The sequence below is a fragment of the Microcebus murinus genome, chromosome 6 (genome assembly GCF_040939455.1).
Source record: "Microcebus murinus isolate Inina chromosome 6, M.murinus_Inina_mat1.0, whole genome shotgun sequence".
NCBI lineage: Eukaryota > Metazoa > Chordata > Mammalia > Primates > Cheirogaleidae > Microcebus > Microcebus murinus.
In genome coordinates this window covers 70,111,070-70,134,984 of record NC_134109.1, presented here as the reverse complement: position 1 = coordinate 70,134,984, position 23,915 = coordinate 70,111,070, and the positions used below count along the sequence as shown (strand labels likewise).

At 41.6% G+C, this 23,915-nt stretch overlaps 2 gene segments (V, D, J or C); both read left to right on the top strand.

The window, feature by feature from the left end:
- LOC105864674 (T cell receptor alpha chain constant-like) overlaps nt 1-23,915 on the top strand; it is a 528,183-nt gene that overhangs the window by 399,989 nt on the left and 104,279 nt on the right.
- The window catches only part of LOC105864688 (T cell receptor delta constant-like), a 45,829-nt gene continuing 21,949 nt past the window's right edge, over nt 36-23,915 (top strand). Inside the window, 2 exon segments of the C gene segment in view lie at nt 36-115; nt 269-580. Coding sequence covers nt 73-115; nt 269-580 — 355 coding nt within the window.

Below are 23,915 nucleotides of genomic sequence, written 5' to 3'. Positions count from 1 at the left end.
GAGGAAGTGTCGACTCAGAGGAGGGACCAGCCAGAAGGCGAGTTGGCAGGCAGAGCTCTCCCTGAGTGAGCCATGCAGATCTGCTCCCTCGTCCATCTCTCCCTCTTCTGTGCAGGTAAGACAAATCTTGGAACCTCAGCCACACAAGACTCAGCAGCAAAGAGGCATCGAGGCTGCCAAAACCTGGTACTCAGAGACATTGCCCCTTACTCAGTGATCACAGCCCCCAGTCCTCACTGAGCCCCTTCTCTTGTGTCTTTTCTCCCAGGAGTAATGCCAGCCATTGTGTTGGTGCCTGAAAACCAAGCAGTGACTGTGCCCGCAGGGGGGTCTACCACCCTCAGGTGCTCCATGGAAGGAGCACCAATCGATCACTACTACATAAACTGGTACAGGAAGACCCAGGACAACACACTGACTTTCATATACCGAGAATCGAACATCTATGGCCCTGGTTTCCAGGGCGGTTTCCAGGGTGGTAATGATTTTGACAAAAAGCAGGCTTTCCTGAGGATTCTTAAGGCATCAGAGAGTGATGAAGGATTTTACTACTGTGCCTGTGACTCCCACCCTGCTGCAGGTCTACTTCTGAGCAGCTCAAAAAACATTGAGATCCATGCAGAACAGCAGCTCCAGAAACATCATGACTTTCTCTTGAATAAATAATTTAAGAAATGGAGGTCAAAAAAAGTTGGTGTTCCTGCCTTTCCTGCAGGTTCAGTCACTCTTGGCTTGCCCATGCACTCGCATGGCGCTCAGACAGGCCACCCCCCATGGGGTGTGGCCCAGTGTGGGGTAGAAGAAGGGAGAGGGGAGCCAAAGGATGGATGCGAGGCCCCACCCCTCACATTCTGTATGGCTTTGATGACCACTGACTGAATTTGGTATTTTGTCCTGCCTTTCTTCTCTGTCTCTTCACTTTTTCCATATGTGCTAAAAACAAAACATTGAAAAATTGCTTCTCCTGGCACTTTTTTATCCTTTTTTGGACAGCTTAATTTAATACTGCACTTTTATCTTGAAAAATGTGCTTTTCCAAATTTAGATGATTGACAGGGCTCTCTATTCCAAGGCTGAAACTGTGGCAGAAATCAGCCTTCCTTCTGGCCTCCTCTAGAAAAATCTACCATTCGCCCTATTAAATAGCCTCATCGTGACTTGTGGCGATGGGTATGTCCAGTAACTTGATTGTGGCGATGGCGTCACAGACGTTCAGGTATATCAAAAGTCATCAAATTATGCACTGTAAATATGTGCAGTTTATTTCACCTCACGTGTGCCTCAATGAAGCTGTAAAATATTTGTTAAAATCTACAATAAAATTTTTCAAAGCCTCATTGGACTACTTCAGGTAATATCTAGGGAAAACTTTCTCCCACTAACCCCTCTAATCAAATATCCTGCCTTCCTCAGAAGCACAAAGAGGCTGACAAGGGTCTGTCTGCCCCCCAACACACTCGGTTCCAGTCAGGGCTTTCATTGCCTCATCAAGCCCCACCCCCCCCAGTCCTCCCTCCTCTCGTGGCTCTGCCTGGTCCCTCATACATATACACGTTGTATATAGGTATAAATGTTACAGTGTGTAGCTGTTCCATGAGTTTTAGTCATGACTGCCCCCATGAGCTCTTACCATTCACCTCCCTAGATAGCTACATTCCAACCCTTCAGAGAATCGCCCTCATCTACTCTTCATCCTAAACTTACTACTCCGTCCTGCTACCTAATTCCAACATGGGCCTGTAACCTGGCTTCTACCTTTCTGCCCCACCCCTTTGGACAGCTTCTTGGATGGAACTGTCTGCAAGGCTCTGGATGGTTGGTTCTGCCCTTAGACAAAATCAGGTTCCCAAGTCCCCATCCAGACAGGGCACCCTGAGCCCCAGTTCTGGGGAGGCATTAGGACCAGGCCTCCCTAGGATGTGTCCGGGTCACCACAGAGAGCCCATTACAACCCATCAAGCCAGCTGCCTGCTGCTCAAGTCCAGTTATTCTTCTTTGAGCGAATGATAGGCAGGAAGGTGGAGTGTACCTCCAACACTGAAAAGGTACAATTCTCCCATTCTGAAATCACGACTTTGAAAAAAGAATAGCATCTGGAAAGCTGCCTATATAGATGTCAAAGTTCTGAAAACATGGTTTTATAAAGTCTGCAAGATGGATTGCTACCTAGTAAGACACCCAATGAGTGCTCTGAGAGAGACTGGGAAGAATGTCTCTGAGGAGAAGGAGGTAAAAAAGAAATATCTGGACAAATCCATAAAACTGTATGTTAGCTGCAATAATAACTAACATCTATTGAGTTCTTAGTGTGTTCTAGGCACCATTCTAAGCACTTTACATGTGTCATATGATTTAATCGTCACAACCACCAGAAGATTCATTCTTTATTATTATCCCCATTTTACAAATGAGGACCCTAAGGCACAGAAGAGCTCAAATACTTGCCCAAAACACTACAGCTAGTAATGGAGAGCAACAGGTTTCAGACTCTGGGCTCCGTGCTAGAGCACACAGCATGTAATTTGGGGACATAGGGGTCCATAGCAGAGGCCATCTCTAGGACGTGTCAGAAACAAGGACAGCAGGGGCTATGCCCTCACCCCCAGACCTGTTCAAACTGATGTTCCATGACACTCTGCAAAAACTGGGACAATGGAGCAGTGGTGCCAAATGACCTCTCAAATGTTTTCTAACTCTGAGATTTCATGATCCTGACATAAGCTTCACACAGTCTTCTGAAATCATCTATATCTCTCCATCAATGAAATGGGAATAATGAGTTCCAACTTCACTGTGTTGTAAAAATCTAATGCTAAGAGGTAAATGAATTGCATTGCACATAGTAGCTATTCAATAAATCTTACCTATTATAAGAAAGAGCAAGCTATATTGTGGAATAATTGAGGACAAAGTGAACTAAATTATTGATCACCAACAAGATGCCACTTTGCAGGTATGAACTCACTTATCCTTATGACAACCCAGTGAGGTCATTATTATCAGGATACTGAGCCTCAGAGGGACTGGATAGCTTGCTTACAGAAGCAGAGCCAGGATCTGGGTCTGACTTGAAGGCTAATTGTCCTGGCACTGGGCTAGGAGCTATGGGATATACTAAATAAATCCCTTACTTATAGCAACGTCTCAAGTAAAGCATGGCTGGAAACAGATGTGTGAAGTCCAGTCATCTTTGCTGATACACAGGTTGCTTCTGACTCATTAGCCAGTTTCCAGAAGAGGGAATGGAAGTGGAGGTATCCAACTCCTTCCACTCTCTCCTCTCAATTCCGTGCTTTAAAACATCAATTGCAATTTCACTTCCAGGCTGTTCTCCTGAGATGCCTTGCTTCACTGGTTGAAGGAAGACAGCTGCTACCCAGCCCATGGCCACATACATTTCTGAGCACCACCCCCTAGTCAGCAGCTCTTCTCTCAGGCTACAACATGAGAAATGAGCCCACATATCTCTTCCTACTGAATGCTTGTCAAAGGTAGTATCTTGTTGGCCTTCCTTAGAGTCTCTGGGGCTGTTCATGGATTCACTACCTTTTCCTCCCCTTCTCAGGGGCCTGGCTGGAAGGGCAGCTACAGGGGGTCTGGGGCTGGTATCATGAGAGCTGGAGAAATTCCATGGGTTTCTGTCAGGTCCAGAGAATTGCTAACTTTACCGCCCATACATATGTATTCTGTGAGGCAAAGCGTGCAAATTTGTCTCTGTCATTGTCACTGACTTATCACTTCTACCAAGGCAGCAAAAAGGCTCAAGATGTGACATCCACAGTTCTCTGCATTCAAAAATGAGCAAATGGGCACCAGAAAACACTGCTGGATTAAGGCGCAGGAGCCATTGTGCGAAGAATAGAAATTAATTTCTAAACAAGCCTTCTCTGCTTTAGGCAGGTCTTAGCCCCCTACAGTGTTGCAGCCAATACACGCTGGCTGATACATTTTCCAAACTGACAAGATGAACAAACTCAGAATCAAGGCTTCTTTCCTACTCTTCAACACATTTTCCCAAAATACTCATTGAAATGATAGAATTGCGCAACTTTCATTTTTTTTTATCAGAGCACTTTATTCATTCTTCCAGCAAATATCATCTCTTGTATCTGCTTTAGTTTTTCTCCACAGCATTTGTCACTATTTGATGTGCTATATATTTTACTTGTTTATTCATTTACAGACTGGCTCTTCACTGGCATATAAGATCCTTGATGGCAGGGATTTTTGTCTGTTTTGTTCATTGCCTTAACTCCAGCACTTAGAACAAGTCTGGCCCATAATAGGTACGCAATAAATGTATTAAATGGGTGAGTGAATGACATACAAGTGGCACCTGCTCTGTGCTGGGTGCTGGGGACACTGGTGCACAAGCCCGGTGCTGACTCTGCCCCCAAGGTGCTTTCTCCAAGCCTCATCTGTTCACTAACGAAATGCTGTTGACTCTAACAAGATTCTCAGAAGGGTTGATAAAAAAAAAAAAAAGTACTCCAGAATGCCAAGTAACTTACTCTGGAGAGCAGACGTCAGTGCTCCTAAGTTCCTTGGGCATCCCCCCACGGCAGGGGTAAAATGAAGAGGATGGCAGGCTTTCTGCTTCCTCCACTTTTTCCCTCTGATGAGTCCCAAGACCCCAGGCCGTGTGTCTTGGGCTGTCAAGGAGAAAGCTAAGCACTTCTACTTCATTTCGCAAAGGAATTCTGTAAACCTTCTCTCCAAACAGACCTTCTAGAGCATGCCATTTCACAACCAAACACCACAATAACACATTTTCCCAAACAAAAGAGCAATTCCTGGCTCTGTTTCATTCTACCACCACCAAATGATTTTGTTGCTCCTCAAGAATACAGAATCCACTGGGATCTTTTGGGGTTCTCTAGCAATTTACACATGCATAAACACAGATATTTGTGAATGTTAATAGCATACGGTACAGAGCACCAAATACTGAAGGCATTCCCTGAAGGCTTGCCCCCGATGCTCCAGGGCTCCCCGGGCAGCAGTCAGCCAGGGTAGCAGCACGCCACCCAGCATGCCACACTCAACAGGAGAAAGACCTGGTGTCAGGACAAAAGGCAGTCTAGCCAGAATGCAATTGCTTGTATCAATTTAAATAAACCCAGGTTTTCAAACTCTGTGTTTAAATAAAAAATCTAACATCCAGGAACATGTTTTCTTTTTACCTCCATGCATATGAACAAATAGGGAAGTTGGAATTATCCTCTTCCAGCTCAGGGAGAAAACCTCACGAGTATTTATTACTTTCAGAAAAAAGAAACGTCAGTATAAATATATTACATGGGCAACAAATTATTAAGAAAGAAAACCAATCCAAAGCATAGACTTGCAGATATTAGAGTTGCTATCACAGAATAAAATAATCTTTATTTATTCATTCAATAACAATTTATTAAGTAGCTACTATGGCCCAGGTACTTTTCTAGGCGCATTGAAAATGCAGCTCTCAGAAGCCTCAGGAGCTTATATTTTAGTGAAAATAAACACCAAATAAAGTAAGTAAGTAAAATATATGTTAGATAGCGATAATTGCCATGGAGAAGAGTAAAACAGGGAGGGAAAGAGAGAGTATGTTGCCAGCAGGCTGGGGGAGATTATAATTTTAAATCAGGTTGTCAAGAAAGGCTACAATGAGAAGGTAACATTTCAGCAAAGGTCTGCGTTTAGGCAGGGAGCCCAGGGTCTGGAGTCTGGATGTTTGCTGCACTCCTCTGTCGGGAATAACATTTGCATGTACAGTTTTGAGACACATAGTAGTACTGGCTTTGCTGTAGGTTAGGGAGAACAGGAAGCAGTTTTTCTTTCTGGACTTGCTAAGAGCTCTTTCACCAGTAGTTCACACTTTCATTTCCAAAGACCCAGTGAGGGAATTCCATTAATCAGCACAAAGTGTGCTGGGGAGTGGAGGGGAAGGTGTGGCAAGGAAGCGGTCCTGAAATGGTCAAAGCTTACAACGTGAAAAGGAAGATGGGCAGAACTGATTATGGACAAATGGAAAATGGGACATGGAATTTAGAGCACTTTGCCTTGGTTCTGTCACTACTCATGTGACCGCATGCTGTGGACTGATGAGTGTTTCTTCCCAACCATAACAGGATAGCAAGGAATACCAAGGGAGTGATGTATTTCTCTCGCTGGCCCCCAGATGGCTACTGCCGCAGCCCTGAAAGAGAATCTGCAGCCTCATCTTTACTTGTAGATCAATGTGTCTCCCCAACACTGTCCCAGTAGATTGTGAAACTGAAATAAATCATGCGTTTCCCTCAGGGAGGTTCTGGGTTTTTTCTCTTCTCCGGAAAGCCAGCCACAGAGAAACCTGAGGAATTTAGAGTGAGTCTGGAGGGAGCTGGAGAGCCTTTACAACACTGAGCAAAGCTTTAGGGGTTCACCCTCCAGGGCTTCTGGGTGTGCTGGAACCGCAGGCCTAGGGGGGGCCCCAGAGTCGGTTTCCAGCTTTGATGGCCGCCTGACAGGAGTGAGAAGTCTTACTCAGAGGCGATAAGAAGGAAAGTCGGCACCCACAGGGACAATACCGAAGAGTCACAGCCTGAGCGTGTGTTGTCATATGCTCTGCCATGGCAAAGGCCTCCTCATATGTAAGGACATCACTGTGCTTGCATAGCGCCTGTGTTATAAGCATGAGTGATTGACGGATAAAGGATTAACTGCTTCAGTCTTCTAAGGAGGTTCAGAGGGTTTCAGGTACCTAATTAATAAATAAGGTCACAAAGAACCACAAAGGGGCCAGTGTAACTGGCACTCTCAGCTGAAATCAGAGAGGTGGCACAATAATAATCCCCCTCCACAGTAAGAATCAACTGAAGTGTTTGAGTCCACAGCTAGCCCGGTTCCAGTATCAACACCATCTCTGTGCTTCCTGTAACAAGGGTATCCTCCCCCACATACACGCACGCTGTTAGAGCAGCGAGAAATTCAGTCACCAGCTGGCTCAGCCTCTTCAGCTGAAGATGAAGAAACTGTGGAACAGAAAAATTAAGTGACTTGCCCACCATCACACGATACAATGCAGATAGGTAAAAGTGATTGACTACATTTATGTCTCTTTCCTCCAATGTCCTAGAATTTAAGGGCTAAGAAAAGAGAGGAAGGGCAAACCATGTGATCATGCCAAGGTGAAAGAAAGATGGGATGGGAGTGGTGTTTTCTCTCAGTTCTCGACAACTACCTCCAGTAATCCTTCCCGCATTGCAGATCCGTGAAAATGTTCTCATTGCCTTAGTAAAAAAGCTCACGGCACAATTTAAATAGATATACTTTCCTCTCTTAAACAGATGGCAATACAGTACAGAAAGGTAAAGTGATATAAAAAAATAAACAGGCTTAATCATTCACAAAAATATTAATGTGTGTCGAACATAAAAACAAGAATCTGCAAATTGTCCCTAACTTTGGCAAGGTCCTCTCATCTATCTTAAAATGAACAAGTTTAAAAATTTGGACTGTAAATTGAATATATGTTTTTATATGTGAGTTCTTTTCTTTCTTTTATTTTGAGACAAGGTGTCACTCTGTCACCCAGGCTGGCACAATCATAGCTCATTACAACCTCGAATTCTTAGGCTCAATCAGTCCTCCTACCTCAGCCTCCCAAGAACCTGGAACTATAGGTGCATGCCACGACACCTGTCTAATTTTAAAATATTTTGGAGAGATAGGGTCACACTATGTTCTTCAGGCATGGTCTAGAACTCCTAGCCTCAAGTGATCCTCCTACCTCAGCCTTCCAAAGTGCTGGGAGTACAGGTGTGAACCACTGCCCCCTGCTGTGAGTTGTTTCAGCAGTGAAAAAAGAATAGCCTCTGGGCTGAGTGTGGGGCTCACGCCTGTAATCCTAGCACTCTGAGAGGCCGAGGCAGGGGGATTGCTCGAGATCAGGAGATCAAAACCAGCCTGAGCGAGACCCTGTCTCTATTAAAAATAGAAAGAAATTAATTGACCAACTAAAAATACATATACAAAAAAATTAGCCAGGCATAGTGGCGCATGCCTGTAGTCCCAGGTACTCGGGAGGCTGAAGCAGGAGGATCGCTTGAGCCCAGGAGTTTGAGGTTGCTGTGAGCTAGGCTGACACCATGGCACTCACTCTAGCCTGGGCAACAAAGTAAGACTCTGTCTCAAAAAAAAAGAAAAAGAATAGCCTCTGGAATCAGAGAAAAATGAGTGAGAATCGCAACTCCTCACTTACTAGTTCTAGGACCTTGAAAAAGTTTGCTCAACTTCTCTAGACCTCTATTCCCTCATCCATACAATAAGAATAATAATTCCATAGAGTTACTATAAGGATTAAATTAATCCTTACTATAAGGATTAAATTAAACAATTGCTAGTAAGCACCAGGCACACCAGGATGACTATCACCCAGGAGTGCTCAGCAATGCTTATACTCCATTCCCCTGGACACTTGATGGTCTGCAGCAGAGCAGTTTTCACCAGAAGAGACTGAAGGAATGGGAGGGAACATGGCCAATGACCACTAGCTTTTTTCCAAACCAAGAAAATCTAAATGTGCTGCAAGCACATTTTTCACAAAAATACCTCCTCAAGAGTATTCTTCCCACACAACCTCTCTTAAATTCTTTCCCTGCACTAACGATAGTGAAAGTCACAAAGGCGAGACGGTCACTGGGTGGGTCTCGCTCACTAATGAGCTACTGTGTCGTCACTGCTTTCCATCAGGACCAGATGAAGGGGATGTAGCCCAGTGTCAGCCTCACCAGTGGTAACAGGCAGAATGAATTTTTCATGCCAAACATTTTTCCAACAGACTTGGTTCAGCTGGTCTGAGACAAAAGCTGGAGGAGGTGGTCTCAACTTTCAGAAAACTCAGCTTTCTCCAGCTTTAGAAATGCTCTCCCAAAAGGCCTTCCTAATCTTAGGATATATTTAATTATAGACATCCATCATAGACATAGAGATCTTTTGTTTTCCTTAAAAAGGAACCTATAAAGTTAATCACTGACCTGTGAGGGGTGACATTGTCCATCCTCATGGTGCCCATGCTGTCTATGTGGAGTTAGTTTTCACTGCAGTACTTGGCCAAGGAAACCAAGTTTCCCTAAATGAATCCCAAGGATAAATATTCTCATTCCAGTCCTCTGGCTTCTGCCATTAAAAAATTACAGGGACCTGGTCCAAAGGAACTGGGGGTCAAAGCCAGGGAATCAGAGCCACTGTCTTGCCAGAAATGCATGCTCTGATGGGCAAAAATAGTGAAGGGTGTCTGTGCCAAATCACGCACTGAAAAGAAGCTGTCTGAGATCTAAGGAAACTTCCACCTGCTATAAAGAGCTAGCAGCCCATAGGGGTAAAAATTTATTTGGAAGTCAGAACTCCTACTCTTAACTTTGTGTATGACTTTAGACAAGTCAGTTAACTTCTTTGTACCTCAGATTCTCATTTGTATAATAAAGAGTTTATATTAGATTATGTCTAAGTTTCCTTCAACCCTAACAAGCTATAGGTCTCTGCCCAGCAAGAAGAGAAGGAACCAGCCATGGGACAAAAGAGATCAAATTTGACAGATGCCCAAGATTTAGGAAGCACAGCAAATTCCTGCCTAGCTGATTCCTTTATGTGACCCAATAAGGATAAAATCGAAAAAGGAACTAAATGAAATACTCTCTTGATTAATCAAAGGGGATTGAAAGTCATTGCTAACCTCACACCTACCTTGCATCGCCTCCAGCTCACCTCCCTTGGGACACTCCTCCTCCTCTTTAATGCCTCATCATGATTCTCAAAAACTGTGATCACTCAAGGTTGAAGCTTTTAATCTCCCATGTATAAAAGGATATGCAAATAGAGTTCAGTTTCCTGTTGAGTCTCTGCCAAGGTCTTAGCCTGGCAGTTCTGGGAAAAGAGCCAAAGACCTCATATTTCTTAGCTGTTAACATTCTCCCATCTGTGCTCAAGTCAGCAGCCTCAGCTTCAGGCTGTGGTTTGTCTTTAGTCTTATACTTTCCCAGGTTTTCTAAAGGAACCCTTTAGAATGTAAGGCTCCAAAACCCTAAAAGAAAGTAAGATTCAGCTGGCTCCCAAGTAACCAGAGGATTATGTGGTTACATTTGAGGGCAGTAAGAAAAAGATCGGGAAGTCTATATTTCTATATTCCTATATAATGGCCTCTAAATCCAGTCTTGGAAGCTACTTGAGAGAGTGATATTAATTGGGTCTTAGGCAGGGCTTTCAATAAGTCATCTGTGTCTCTAATCTGGGATGTCCCATATCATACATATATGCAGAACGAAAAAGGCAAGGTTCTCAGGTACAATCACAGCCTCATACAGATTTCAAAAATAAAAGACCTGAAAAACACAAGACATCTCAGGGTGTTCTGCTGAACAATAGAATCAGGGAGGATACTAATTGTTCCCTGTGTCTCCCTGTTTGAACTCACGCAAAATAGCAGCTACCATTTTTACTTAACACAAATCATCCAGACCCAAGTTTACTGAAATGTTTTACCAATATTCTGATGGAAAATTATATGTTCCAAGCTATGTTAAATCTGGTTGTTTATTAAGCATGGAATTTTCACTTTCTCTGTAAGTGCCACAGCTTATTTCTATTTCCCAGTATTTGCCTTCTGAAGCTGACTCCCACAAGGGCTTTCCTATATGTTCGTACTTCCATTACAAGGTCGATGTACAATTTACATTTTTGAACTTCTTGAACATTTTGAACTTCTTCAGAAACCTCTAAGAGATTTCCTCTTTCATTTCTTTCATTGTTATCCCAGGCAGCTATCAGGAGCAAAGAGCTCAAGCCTGGACTGAATATCTTGGAACAGGACATCAGTAAAAATGCTCCGATGCTATTGTTTCATACCCAATGAATGATTCACTTGTCTGCTGCATCATTTGTTTCTAAATATCTCTATTCTTGATCCTTAAGCTTTCACTTTTTAAAAATCATACTTTCTTTGAAATCTGCTCACTGAGTGTTGATACTCTACAAATTTTCCACTTCTCATTCCCCCTCCCAGCCTCTCTCGCCCTCACCCTTAAGCCCTCCAACAGTGATTATTTCTAGACCGTTCATTTACATTACAACAGGGAGTGATGTAAAATCTAAAGCAGGTCCCTCCTTATTCCTGATTTGGTGGTTGTTTTTTTTTTTTTTGGAGTGGGGGTGTTTTGGGCTTCTTTGGGGGGCTTTTGTTTGTTTTTTTACTTCTCTGTCCCACTCCAACATAACCCATGCAAGTTTGAATGTTAGCACCACCTCGTGCCATTTGTGGGCATTTTTCTCAGAGACTTGCCCCCAGAGCAGCATTTTGAGTCTAAGTCTAAATTCCACTGACATTAAGACTACTGAAGGTGCCTAGCTGAGGAAGACTCACAACTTTCTACCTAAATCCAGGTCCAGCTACTTCATCACTGTAATTTGTCACTGAAAAAGGTTGAGCTATCAAGGTATCACTCCTAGAAAGGGTCAGAACTGAATCTCAGATTCTACAGGATATATGGATCCTGTAAAGCTCCCTGGCAGAGACTTGACTACACCAGTTCTGTGGACTGTAAAGGAAGGTATTCAGATCATACACCTTCGTATGATCTTCAAAGAAAATATTATTGTCACCTTAGACAACTCCAGCTCTGGTCTACTTTTGTTTCCCTAATATCACACTTCATTCTACAATGTATTTATGGCAGGCTTAACCTAGAACAAGTCAGCGCAGCCTTGCATTAATGTGGGGGCCCAAGGTAAAGTAAGTGAATCTGGCCCCAGAGGAAAACCTTTCCCTGTCTCCAGGGCCAAGACTCTAAAGACTGTGTACACAGTCTATACACTCTATATTTCTATTTCAATAGATTTCTCCCAGTTTCTGCACATTGTTTCTGCATACACAGAATTCAGTGATAAAAACTGAGACTCTGTCCTACATACATTAACTCAACTGTCAGTGCAGATTGATTGTGTGGAGGGGAGACAAATTTGCACCAAGATTTACTAACCTCCATTTTAACGAGAAAAACAAGAGAGGAGCTTTTTTCCTACGATGACTCTCTCTCTCTGGATAGATTGCTTGCCAGGAGGGGTTAGGATAATTCTGCCATGGCTCTTTGGCTTCTACACCCTGAGCCATCTGGTCTCCATCACACCGGGAGAAAGGATCTCTTTTGTTCAGCAGTATTTACGCCATCACACTGATACCAGCAGTCAGAACCGACTATATAGCTTGGCTAATAAACCTGGAAAAGTTTCTGTTCTAAGAGAGAAGAGGGAAGTGGTGGGACCCAAGGGGACTGAGCTCTGGGAAGCTGCTCCTGTCTACTGCTGACTGGGTCTTCTCACCAGCTGCTTGATCCAACAGATGTGTCTTCCTTATGAGGCACAGAATGCCCATGTCCTCTGGTCCCCTGTACCCCTAACCCCCCACATTTGAATTCCTTTCCAATTCAGAGAACAAACGCTGCTGGCTTTGGACCAATTCACAACGGCTGTGGGCCACAACCGCCAACTACTCAGGAAGCATTCACCAGAGCAGGCATGAGAATCATCTTCTTAGAAATTCCCATAGATGCAATCTCATCAATCATTTAGCACCTGCTCAAAGAGGGTGACTGGGAGATGTGACTCCAGCACATCTTGAGGGATTTAACTCATCTTAGGAACTAAGAAGACTGAGGTTACTAGCCAGATTTAAGAAGGCTGAGACAGAATTAAGGAAATTATTGGAAAGTAGGTGTTACAACTTTACATGTACTTAAAGAAAATCTGCAGATCTATCCATACCTTTGACACAATGTCTTCCTTTAACACTGACCTTGCCCGTCTTACTCTCTGCGTCCCACATGGTGGTCATACATTGGATAGGCATTCAAAGCCATGAGCAGCAGGACCTTGCCTCCCTCTGTGTGCAGGACAAAGGAGATGGGGATTCTGCTTATCAGAATATCATTGCTAGTTTGTGCAGGGCCTTGCAAGGATGTCCTTGTGCTGTAAATGTCCGTGAGAGATTGTACCCTGGCTACCCTAAGTCTATAGACTTTTTCCTTTCCCCCCTCCCTGCCACCAAGGAAATGGTCATTGCTGTGCACTGCCTACTTAGTAAAGCTAAGAAAGAGAGGAAGGAAAGGAAACAAAGTACAAGGAGAGAAACATAGACATTAGCACCAGGGAAAATACTGTGCACTCAGAGTATTTAACATTTGAACTGATGTTAACCTAACCTCCACAGAACATGTCAAGGTTAGTATTAGGATGTATATTTTCCTAGGAGATCTAAAAGAAAATATGAGAATTGAAGGAGTGCTACTGCAGAATACACATACGACAACAACAACCAAAAAAAAAGTGCTTAGCTATTGCTGGAATGATCCAACGTCTTGGCAAAACATAGGGAGGCCACCAGCTGTCAGCCCTTTGTAAACTGTGAAGTAAGTCATCTGAGGCTCCCCATTCTAATCTGTCTGTGCCCTTTCCTTGGACCCTCCTCCTCATCACATCTTTCATGTGCTTTCATTCCATTCCCTTTAAAATGCAATTACAAGAAAAGAGCTGAAGCTAGCCCCTACTAATGCTTAAGCAATGGAAATAGAGGGAGGCTTTAGCTTGTCTGAGGTTGGGGCAGAGGGAGCATTGCATATTGCATTTTAATGGAGATAATAGCCATCAGCTAAAGACTGAAGGAACCATGGCAGAATTTCCAAAGTTTGAGGAATCCTGCCCAAAATAAAAGATGAAAGCTTGTTCTCTCTTTGTTTGCAGGTTCAGTGTGGATCATACCAGGGGAGTCTGCAGCCTCCCAGAGTGGGCACTTCTTTTCCCCTGTCGAGGAAGAAGTCCAGGTGGAGCACACAACCAACGGGAACAATGGCCTGATCATGGGGAAGGCATTGCAGCAGAGGGCACAATTAGGGCCAGTAGAAAAAAAGAAAAAAGATACCTGGAAAGAGATTTCCTTTCAATAACAGGAATAGCTTTGTGGTAGTTATAGCCACTAAACTGTGAAACAGGCATCCTTGTCAATGAGTGAGTTCACTGGATGCCTACACTGGAAAGATTGTCTACATTGGCTGGGCACTACACTCAATGACCTGGGCTATGTTCCTCCCTAGAATTCACTATAGAATCCTATGTTGAAAGAAAAGCACACCTGCCAATTACATACTCTGTATAGGTAATCATACTCCATATACATATTTGTATCATTTTTAACAATACATAATCAGTTTTTTATGTTATCGGATATTTTCCATAGTTGGGATTTTTAATGAGCTACATTAATATTGTATCTAGGGGTATTCTATAGTTTACTCAATCTATTCTCTAATGGTTGAGCATTTAGGGAGCTTCTACATTTTTTCTATTATAAAAATTGTTATGATGAACATTTCTGTACTTATAACTTTTACATTATTTATAATTATTATATATGTATATAAGGAAACTATATATATATATAAATTAAATAAAGCCCTATTTCCGGCCGGGCGCTGTGGCTCACGCCTGTAATCCTAGCTCTTGGGAGGCCGAGGCGGGCGGATTGCTCAAGGTCAGGAGTTCAAAACCAGCCTGAGCAAGAGCGAGACCCCGTCTCTACTATAAATAGAAAGAAATTAATTGGCCAACTGATATATATATAAAAAATTAGCCGGGCATGGTGGCGCATGCCTGTAGTCCCAGCTACCTGGGAGGCTGAGGCAGAAGGATCACTCGAGCCCAGGAGTTTGAGGTTGCTGTGAGCTAGGCTGACGCCACGGCACTCACTCTAGCCTGGGCAACAAAGTGAGACTCTGTCTCAAAAAAAAAAAAAAAAAAAAGCCCTATTTCCCTCAATTATAAAATTCAAAATTAAGAATTTTGGTCAACTTGAATATATAAACCCTTATATGATAGATGAAATTATCAAATTCTACTTTAGAATTTTTAATGTATTAATCTAGTCACACATGCATATTTAAAATCATATATTATATAAAATTACATATCAATTTTTAACACTGCTCTTTTTCATTCTCATGGTTCATAAAATAACTATTCAAATTATTCACAAGTATCTCAAATCAATGTATTTGTCACCATTTTTCCAGAGTATATCAGATTCAATTTTATCTCAATTGTTTGGATTATAGCACATGATTAATCCTTATTTGAAGCTATCATAATACTTATTTTTGAGGGGCGATACTCACTCGCATACCTTTAGAAATGTTCTGCCATTTACCCTGGAAGTGTATATTCATGATCTCCACAATAAAACATTTACTTGAAAGACTTGTTTAAACAATAGCAAACATTTCAAAGGCATTGGGAAACCCAAAAATAGTTACTAAGTTTTTGTCAAACTATGTAGTCATTTTTTTCTCTAATTCCATCAGCTGACTTCAATAAGCATCTATGAACAAGCATTGATGGAGATCATATCAGATTCATTCTTCACTGAACTCTACTTAACTGTTCAAAATAAAATCATTAAGTGAAAGCATTGTAATATTCCTCTTTATAATTTTTATAAGGGATCATATATAAAACTTTTCTCTTCTCTGAAAACAATAAATCTTAGTTTATATTCAAACATATATAATATTTTCTTACAATAAGTTCCCCAAGTGGAAATAGCTGCTCAAACTGGTATGAATATTTTAACCCTTTTGACCTTAACAAATTGGCTTCTAACAAAAATTAGACACTATATATTGCCACCAACATCTTATCTTACTTAGAAGCACCACTTTTTCTGGCAAAGGCATTGCTAAAATATCTCTCCCCAAAAAAGGTTTGTGAATGCTTTATGTACATTTTTATTACTTGAGGACTAACACATATTTCCAAGTTTGTTAACCAACGATTAACTTTCATCTTTTGTGCTTTGCCCATTGCTATTTTTAGGTTCATAATGTTTTACATACTGACTCTAGGACTGCAATAATTTTGTGTCTGTGTTTTACCATTTAACCACAACAACAGCATCACCGTGACGATATCTTAGAGGTGTTGCGGATGGCAAAATGCCCAAGAAAGAAAAACAGGAAGAGGAGGGTTCTTGTACTGATGTGTTTCACTGTGACTACGTACCACAGAGGCTGAAGTGTTTAAACCCTTGGTCAAAAACACCCAGCTGTGATCTGCTGTGCGTGTCTCAGCACTGGGAACAGTCCTCTGAGTGCCATGAGAAAATAATATATAAGCTTATTGCCCCTGTGTCCCAACGCCTTCCTTTAGCTGTTTATGCCATATCCTTTACTACAGTAGTTCAGAATATGAACAACTATCACCAAAGGCATCAGGGATAAATAATCCCAACCACACATTTCAAAATTTGTGAAATATGCACATGGCACCAGAAAGGAGAAAATCATGTGAGAGTAAAGGAAATGGGACTAACAGTGGCTGAGTACTTGTATACTAGGTCAACAGGTTAGTATATGATGAACTGAGAGGTTAAACCCAGACCTGTCTACATAATGCCTTCCTTCAAACAGCTTTATGCCTGATACAAAACACAGCAAGTGTCCAAAACACTGGTTGCTGTGAACTGAATTAGTATCATTGCTTGCAGAGTCACAACTTTTTGAAACAACATATTTCTCAAGACCATAAATGGAAGCAGATCCACATGGTGTAATTCACACACTAAATGCCCAAATCCTAACAGGTCATGTGCCGCCTTCTTCTGCAGAAAAACCTGCCCAGTGAGGTAGTAGCAGTGGCAAGGAGGTCGTTAGTAGGTAGCATAAGACAAATGACCCAGTGATGTGATAAGAAGTGCAGACTCTTTAAATATCAAACCTGAGTTATTAGAAATTCATAAGTAAACAGATAATGGGAAGGAAAGTTTTTTTGGGTGGACTTAGCCAATAAGAGCTTTTGGAGGAGATGAACCTTGAGCTGGTCCTTGCAGATGGTGAAATACCTAGCACCATCAGGAACATTACTGAGAGTCAAGAAATCTCCCCCTCTGACTAATGCCACCAAGCAGTCCCTTCATCCCAGAGCAAAGATATAATTTATCTCCACACACTAGAACTATACGTTTTTGAAAGATATTTCCTGGAAGCAAAGCAATATTTCTGATCAGAGGATCAATCAGTGTTAATACCACAAGGCTCAGGGTCTACAAGCCCTGCACTATCTCCTTCACTCTTCTCTTCACCCTGTGTGAGTTTTATCCAAGAGCACAGGGATTAATCCCTTCACTTTGGGATTACAACCTCTAGTTAGCACACCTAGTCCATTTGGTCTTTTCAAGTCTAGAAGAGTAAAAACAATGTACAGGCAAAATTAACTATGCCTAGGCCTCCTCCGTAGGTTCTCCAAACTAACAGGATTTATGACTTCAAGGATAGAATACATCAACCCAATCAAAATTAATCAAAGGAACCCACTTTCATGGAATATAAACAGTTCACAGAAATAGCACTTTTCATGAAATCTTCATTTTTAGTCCAGAAATGGAACATAATATCCTTACGTTATTTTCTAAAAGTGAAACTCTCTTAGATATTACTGTTTCAACAGATAGTTATGAGTTTATAACATTTCCTTTTGTATAGCAGACTGTAGGCATTCACAGTAACAAAAAAGAAATATGACTAGCTTCCTGCTTCACACAAAGATATTATGCAGAAAAAAATTTCTAAGCCAAAAAACAAAGTTTTAAAACATTTTGAACTTTCAGATAACTTGCTGACTACAATGGGAATGTGTAACTTCACAAAAGGCGGATTTGTCTGCCGCCATCTTTGCTGTGCTCAATCTCCTTCTTTCTCCTTGAGCCACTATGTCCACCTTGATGTGTGGCAGCACCAAGTGCACATGTCACCTACACAGGGTCCTTCATGAAAATAAACAAATAGACTAAAATGGATCCGTCCTTTACTTCTAACAGGAGACAGAAAGCTAGAAAAATAAGTTAAAGGATTCCACAAAGAAACATTTAGAAAAATCCACAAGGTGAGACATTCTACTGGACAACAGACCCAAGTCCCTCCATTAATCAATGTCATGAAAGAGGAAAAAAACAGCACCCTGGAGTGGAAGCAGTGGAAGGAGAACTATGACAGATTAAATACACTCAAAAGATTTAACAACCAAATGAAATGCATAGTCTTTAAATGGAGTCCTGTTTTTAAAAAACTATCTATAAAAGACACCTTGGGGAAAACTGGAAAAATTTGACTGAAGGTAATTACTGTTAATTTTGTTAGGTGGGAAATGATATTATGATTCCACAGAAAAATCTTATTTTTTAATGTATACTGACATGAATTGTCATGATATCTATAATTTATTTTTAAATACTTGAGCAAAATAGAAACTATGGCAACTATTAACAATTATTTAATCTAGGTGGTCATTCTATGGATACATATTCTATTACACTTTTTCTAGAATGTTTCAAAAACATTATAATAAAATGTGTTTTTTTTCACATTTTATGTTTAAGTGGCGAACAAGTATACAGCAAATTTAAGCAATGAAAAAGTGAAATATGTTTCTTGAAAATCTGCATACTTTCATAAAGAATACTGCTCTGATAAAAAAAAAAAAACTCCCTGGATCTTAGGAGTTTTAACAAATTAAAATTCCATATTCATGTAACATATTTCTAAGACAATAATGAATTCTGTCACCCACAATACAGGTAAAACGAATAGAAAAACTACTAATAATGATGTTGTACATTTTGGCTTTTTTAAATTCTTTTTCAAGACATAAGCATAACGGGTATATTAAAATTACAGACTTTCAAGATCTGAGATAATGACAATAGCTCAAAATCAAGTCTGCCACTTGTGCTGAAAGGTGAGGGGCGGGGCAGGGAAGAGTTGCAGACTTCTGCAATTGCATCAATGAACTCCAATCCCGTACTTGATTGTCAAGCTTACTTCTCCTTCAGGTGGGTGGAAACATAGGGAAGCTAAGAGAAGATCTTCACAAAACCCAAAGTGTGCCTGGATCTCTCAAATAAGGAGAACCTGACTAGGTTTAATCCATGCACAGAGCCTTATATGGTCCTCACCAGTTCAAAAGCCTAGCCACTTTTAATTTCTGTCCAGATGTTAAGTATATTAATTGACCCACTGACCCTCAAGCCACATTAGTCAATTTCCCTCCTTATGATCTTGCAAAAACTCAGGTTATAGTTCCAAGTACCTGTCACTTAAACAAGTAAGCTGTTGTTATTTTTAATGGAAAGAGTGAAATATTGCCACAGATATATACCATGGTCCCTGAAGATAATATAGTCACTCTCAGGTCATCACTGAGCTCTCCTCCCTCTGTCTCCAATACAATCATCATACATCCAGCATCTGATCTCCAGGGTACCACCATGAAGAAGAAAGCACAGGCAGATAACACATAGATCCATAGTCCTTGACTGTAGACATTTCAACCAAAATGTGTGGGTCAATCTTATCATTTCTACAGAACTGGAAAGATGTTGCTTAAAATGGCTCTGACCACTTACTCCTTGATCAGGTACAATTGATCCACTGATCACCAGCAAGCAGCAAAAGAGTGGTGAAGTAGCAGAGAAAGCCTGGCATTTCCTGCTGCTCTGGCAGCTTTGGCAGCACAAACAAGATGGAAATAGGACAGTAGCTTTCAAAGTATGGCCCATGGACCTCTGTGAACCCCAAGACTTTTTAGGGAGTCCATGAAGTCAGAACTACTTTCATAATAGTACCAAGATGTTATTTGCCTTTTTCATCATGTCCACATTTCCACTGATGGTACAAAAGCCTTGGTGGATAAAACTGCTGGTGCCTTAGCATGAATCAAGGTAGAGGCTTCAATTCTGTATTAACAGACATTGTACTCTTCTAGGCCTCATATTTGTAGAACAGGAAAGCTAATTTCACTTCAAAATGATATTCACTGTATTAGTTTACTGGGGATGGCATAACAAAATGCCAGACACCAGGTGGCTTAAATAGTAGAAATTTACTTTCTCATAGTTCTGGAGGTTAGAAGTCTAAGGTCAAGGTTCTGGCAAGACTGGTTTCCTCTGAGGCCTGTCTCTGGCTTGCAGATGGCTGGCTTCTCACTGTGTCCTCACATGATCTTTCCTGTATGCATGTATGTCACTGGTGTCTCAACTCTTTGTGTGTCCAAAGTCCCTCTTCTAATGAGGACACCAGTCAGACTGGATTAGGCCACTCTAATGCCTCATTTTTAACTTAAAAACTTCTTCAAAGGCCCACTTTCCAAACATAGTCACTTTCTGAGGTTCAGTGGGTTAGAGTTTCAACATATGAATTTCAGGGAGTTGCAATTCAGCCCCAGCATTGAAAAGCATTAAAAACCATTCATTTTCTCAGCTGGGTGTGGTGGCTCACACATGTAAGCCTAGCACTCTGGGAGGCCAAGGCGGGTGAATCGCTCAAGGTCAGGAGTTCGAGACCAGCCTAAGCAAGAGCAAGGCCCCGTCTCTACTAAAAATAGAAAGAAATTCATTGGCCAACTAAAAATACATAGAAAAAATTAGCAGGGCATGGTGGCACATACCTGTAGTCCCAGCTACTCGAAAGGCTGAGACAGAAGGATTGCTTCAGCCCACGAGTTTGAGGTTGCTATGAGCTAGGTTGATGCCATGGCACTCTAGCCAGGGCAACAGAGTGAGACTCTGCCTCGAAAAAAATAAAAACAAAAAACATTCATTTTCTTAAATCTCTACCCTTGAGCAGTTGTTTTTAGTATTCTGTGTGACAAAATGGGAAATATACATAAAGCACTTCTACCACATTCTAGATTATGATAGTTATCTCAGAGGGAAAAACCTGTGCAATCATTTGAGTTGCAAGCTCAACTAACCACTCTTTACATGAAACACCACCTTTGCTTGAAAGAAGGATTTAGAGACAGCAATGCTCATTCAGACTTGGATATTTGGCAGGCATCTTCTTGAAAATGAATGAACAGAGCCTATCACATTAAGATCCAGCTGTCTTCCGATAAACCAGCTCCTCTCTGACAGATATCTAAACACTATGATCAAATCTTCCTGTGGTCTACAGTCCCACAGCTACTTTAGCAGTTCCTCCCTGGACATGGCTGAAAGTCTCTTAAACAGCCTGGTGTCCTTTATAAATACAATGCGCTTGACTACAACCCTTAATCTTACATGTTAATACCAGGAGCCAGGGTAGAGACAAATAACATTAATTCAAAGTCCACAATCGCAAATATTCTAAGCCTGAAGCATGCCCCTGTTAATCCCTATTTCCTTTCTTGACTTGATATATCCCATAAATCGGCTCCAGGTGCTCTGAATCTCCAAGCACGAGGTCTGGTCCCAGTCAGAATCAGACAGAAGCATGGTAAACCCAGTTCCCACACATTGTCCCTTTCCTCTAAAAATAAGTGTGCACAGAGAATATGGCCAAGCCTCCTTCCACAAGGAGCTGAAATTGAGAATATAACTACACTGTGCCTGCACCTCCCCTTTCACACATAAAAGCATCTCATGTGACAATGAGAAGCCACAGAGAGAAAGAAGAAAACAGGTTGTCCACACAATCCTATGGCCATTCCAGGGAAAGACATCAGCTGAGGGACTAAAATACTTGTAAACCATAAATGCTGGAATGAAAGACCAAAGAAGAGTGTGTATTTGTCTAGTATACAAAAGCATCATGCACTGGGAAGTGGATACGTAATTTCTTATATACTCTTTTGACATTGGGTGTCTTAGCAAAGTTGTGAAACCCCACTGGATCTTTCTAGACTTTGACATCTGAAATCCCAGGGGAATGAAGATACTTGATGCTTCTCCTGGCTGTGACATCTAAGATTCCTCTCCAAAGGCACACTGATGTTTGATTACCCATGTGAGTAGAAGAGAATGTGATTTCAATACTCGAAAAATGTAGACTGCATGAAACCATTTCTATTTGGATTTAGAATATATTACACCTTGTGGATTATAACAAATTGATTGACTGAATGATTACAACAAATGAATCTTCCCAACAATGCTTAATTCACGCTAATGATAAAAATAAGTTTGACCATAGCTAATGGTACTCTGTACCAAAAATCAAATGTTAGGTAGTATTCCATAAAGCAGCCTGGTGTCAGAGAACCAACAAGAGACTCAGAGTTGGGAAGATGTGGGAAGACCTGGCCATGGCTCTGCCACTCATTAGCTTATCTTCTCTGCACCTGAATTACCCACATCCTTAAAACAGATTCAGAAAGTACTTTCCGAGCACCCACTGAGTCGGGCTCTGTGCCAGCACAGGATATATAGAGACAGATCCCTTCTCTCAAGGGTCTCTACCTAATGTAGGAGAGAGGAAAGGGGTTTTGAGTGCAATGATAGAGATAAGCACCGGATGCCATGAAATTTCAGAGAAGGCTGCGCACCTAACCCAGTTCAGCCTGGGGTAGTCATTTAGGACTTCCCAGAGAAGTCAACAGCTAAGGTAAAATCCAGAAAATGCAGAGGACTTAAGGTGGTGCTCCAGAGACCAGTTGGAAGAGACAGAAGAAGGAAAGGGAATTTCAGGCAAAGGGGAATGAAAGAACGTGGAGCATTCAGGGAGCAAATAGCTCAATGCAGCTGAGTTGAAGGGAGCAAGTAGGCAAAGGACTTTCATTTCATACTGTTTTATCGGGAAATAACGGGAGCCACAAAAAAATTTTAAGCATGCAACTTCATGATTGCTGGAGATATAGAGTTAAAAGCATATGAAAGTTGGGGTCCCAACAGAAATTACTCAGCTATTTCTGTTATGATTATGATCTATAACAAACAGTCCCAAAATTGCAGTTGCTTACAAAAACAAACATAAGTCACTTTTGCTCACTAGTCTGCAGGCCAGCTGCACTTGCCTTCAAGATGTGGTTTGGATTCAGGTCTGCTCTAGGTGTCTTCATTGCAGCACACAGGACAAAGTGGCAACGACTCCCTCACCATACTTCTCTCATCTCAGAGGGCAGAGGTTCAGAGTGCTGGTGGAAATCCACTCTGTGATGCCCCTCAGAGCCTCAGCTTGGAACTGGCACACTGTCACTTCCTCTCATCTTCTATGGATCAAAGCATGATGAAGACCCAATAGAGTGGGATGTGTACTCCGTCTATAGTAGGAAACCTTAAAAAGTTATGTGGCAAAGAACCTGAATATACGCTTCTGCTGTAGGGAGAGAGTGAAGAGTTTTGAACCACAATAGCTGCATTCTCATCAAGGTTCCCAACTTTTTGTTTCTTGTAAATAATTCTGGTAAAGCCAGTTTCTGATGGCTGCTTATTGAGATAGTCTATACACCAGCACTAGCAGGATGTCAATGTATCTCATGTGAGTTAGTCAGAAGTTTATTAGTTAATACAGTAACCACCTACCTCTTGCATTTCAAAGACTAGCACCTACAGCCAGCTGTACTCCAGAGTCCAAGTTATAATTCTTTATCCTGATCTGATTCCCCCATGAGGCCCACATTTTCTTGCCTTCTGCTCTAAGCCCTCCCTGTCACATAGATCTGTCATTGAGAACAAAACATTTCTTCTTTTCCTCTTTACATATTTTTGTTAATCAGGAAAAGAATGTTAGACTTTGGATATAGAGATGAAGTTGCTTGGAGTTTATGGGACAGGCATGCGGTTGTATGTAGTGTAGGAGGAAGAGCATAAGTAAAATAGTGGTAATTTCATTAAACCATGGATTTAAATAAGACCTCTAGGGAAAGTGTCAAGATCAACCTTTTTACAACCCTGCACCCTGCTGATAAACAACAACAACACAATTTATACTCTCTTTCATGGTAAACAGTTAATAAGGTTAGTTTCCATGAGTCTATTATATTGCTTTGTGCTTTGAGACTGGCAAGAAAGCACAGATGGGAGTCAGTGTGATGATTTCTAAAAGCCCACCCTAGTTGTAAACCCAGGGCTGACCTAGCCAGTGAGGCACAAGAGCTTCAGA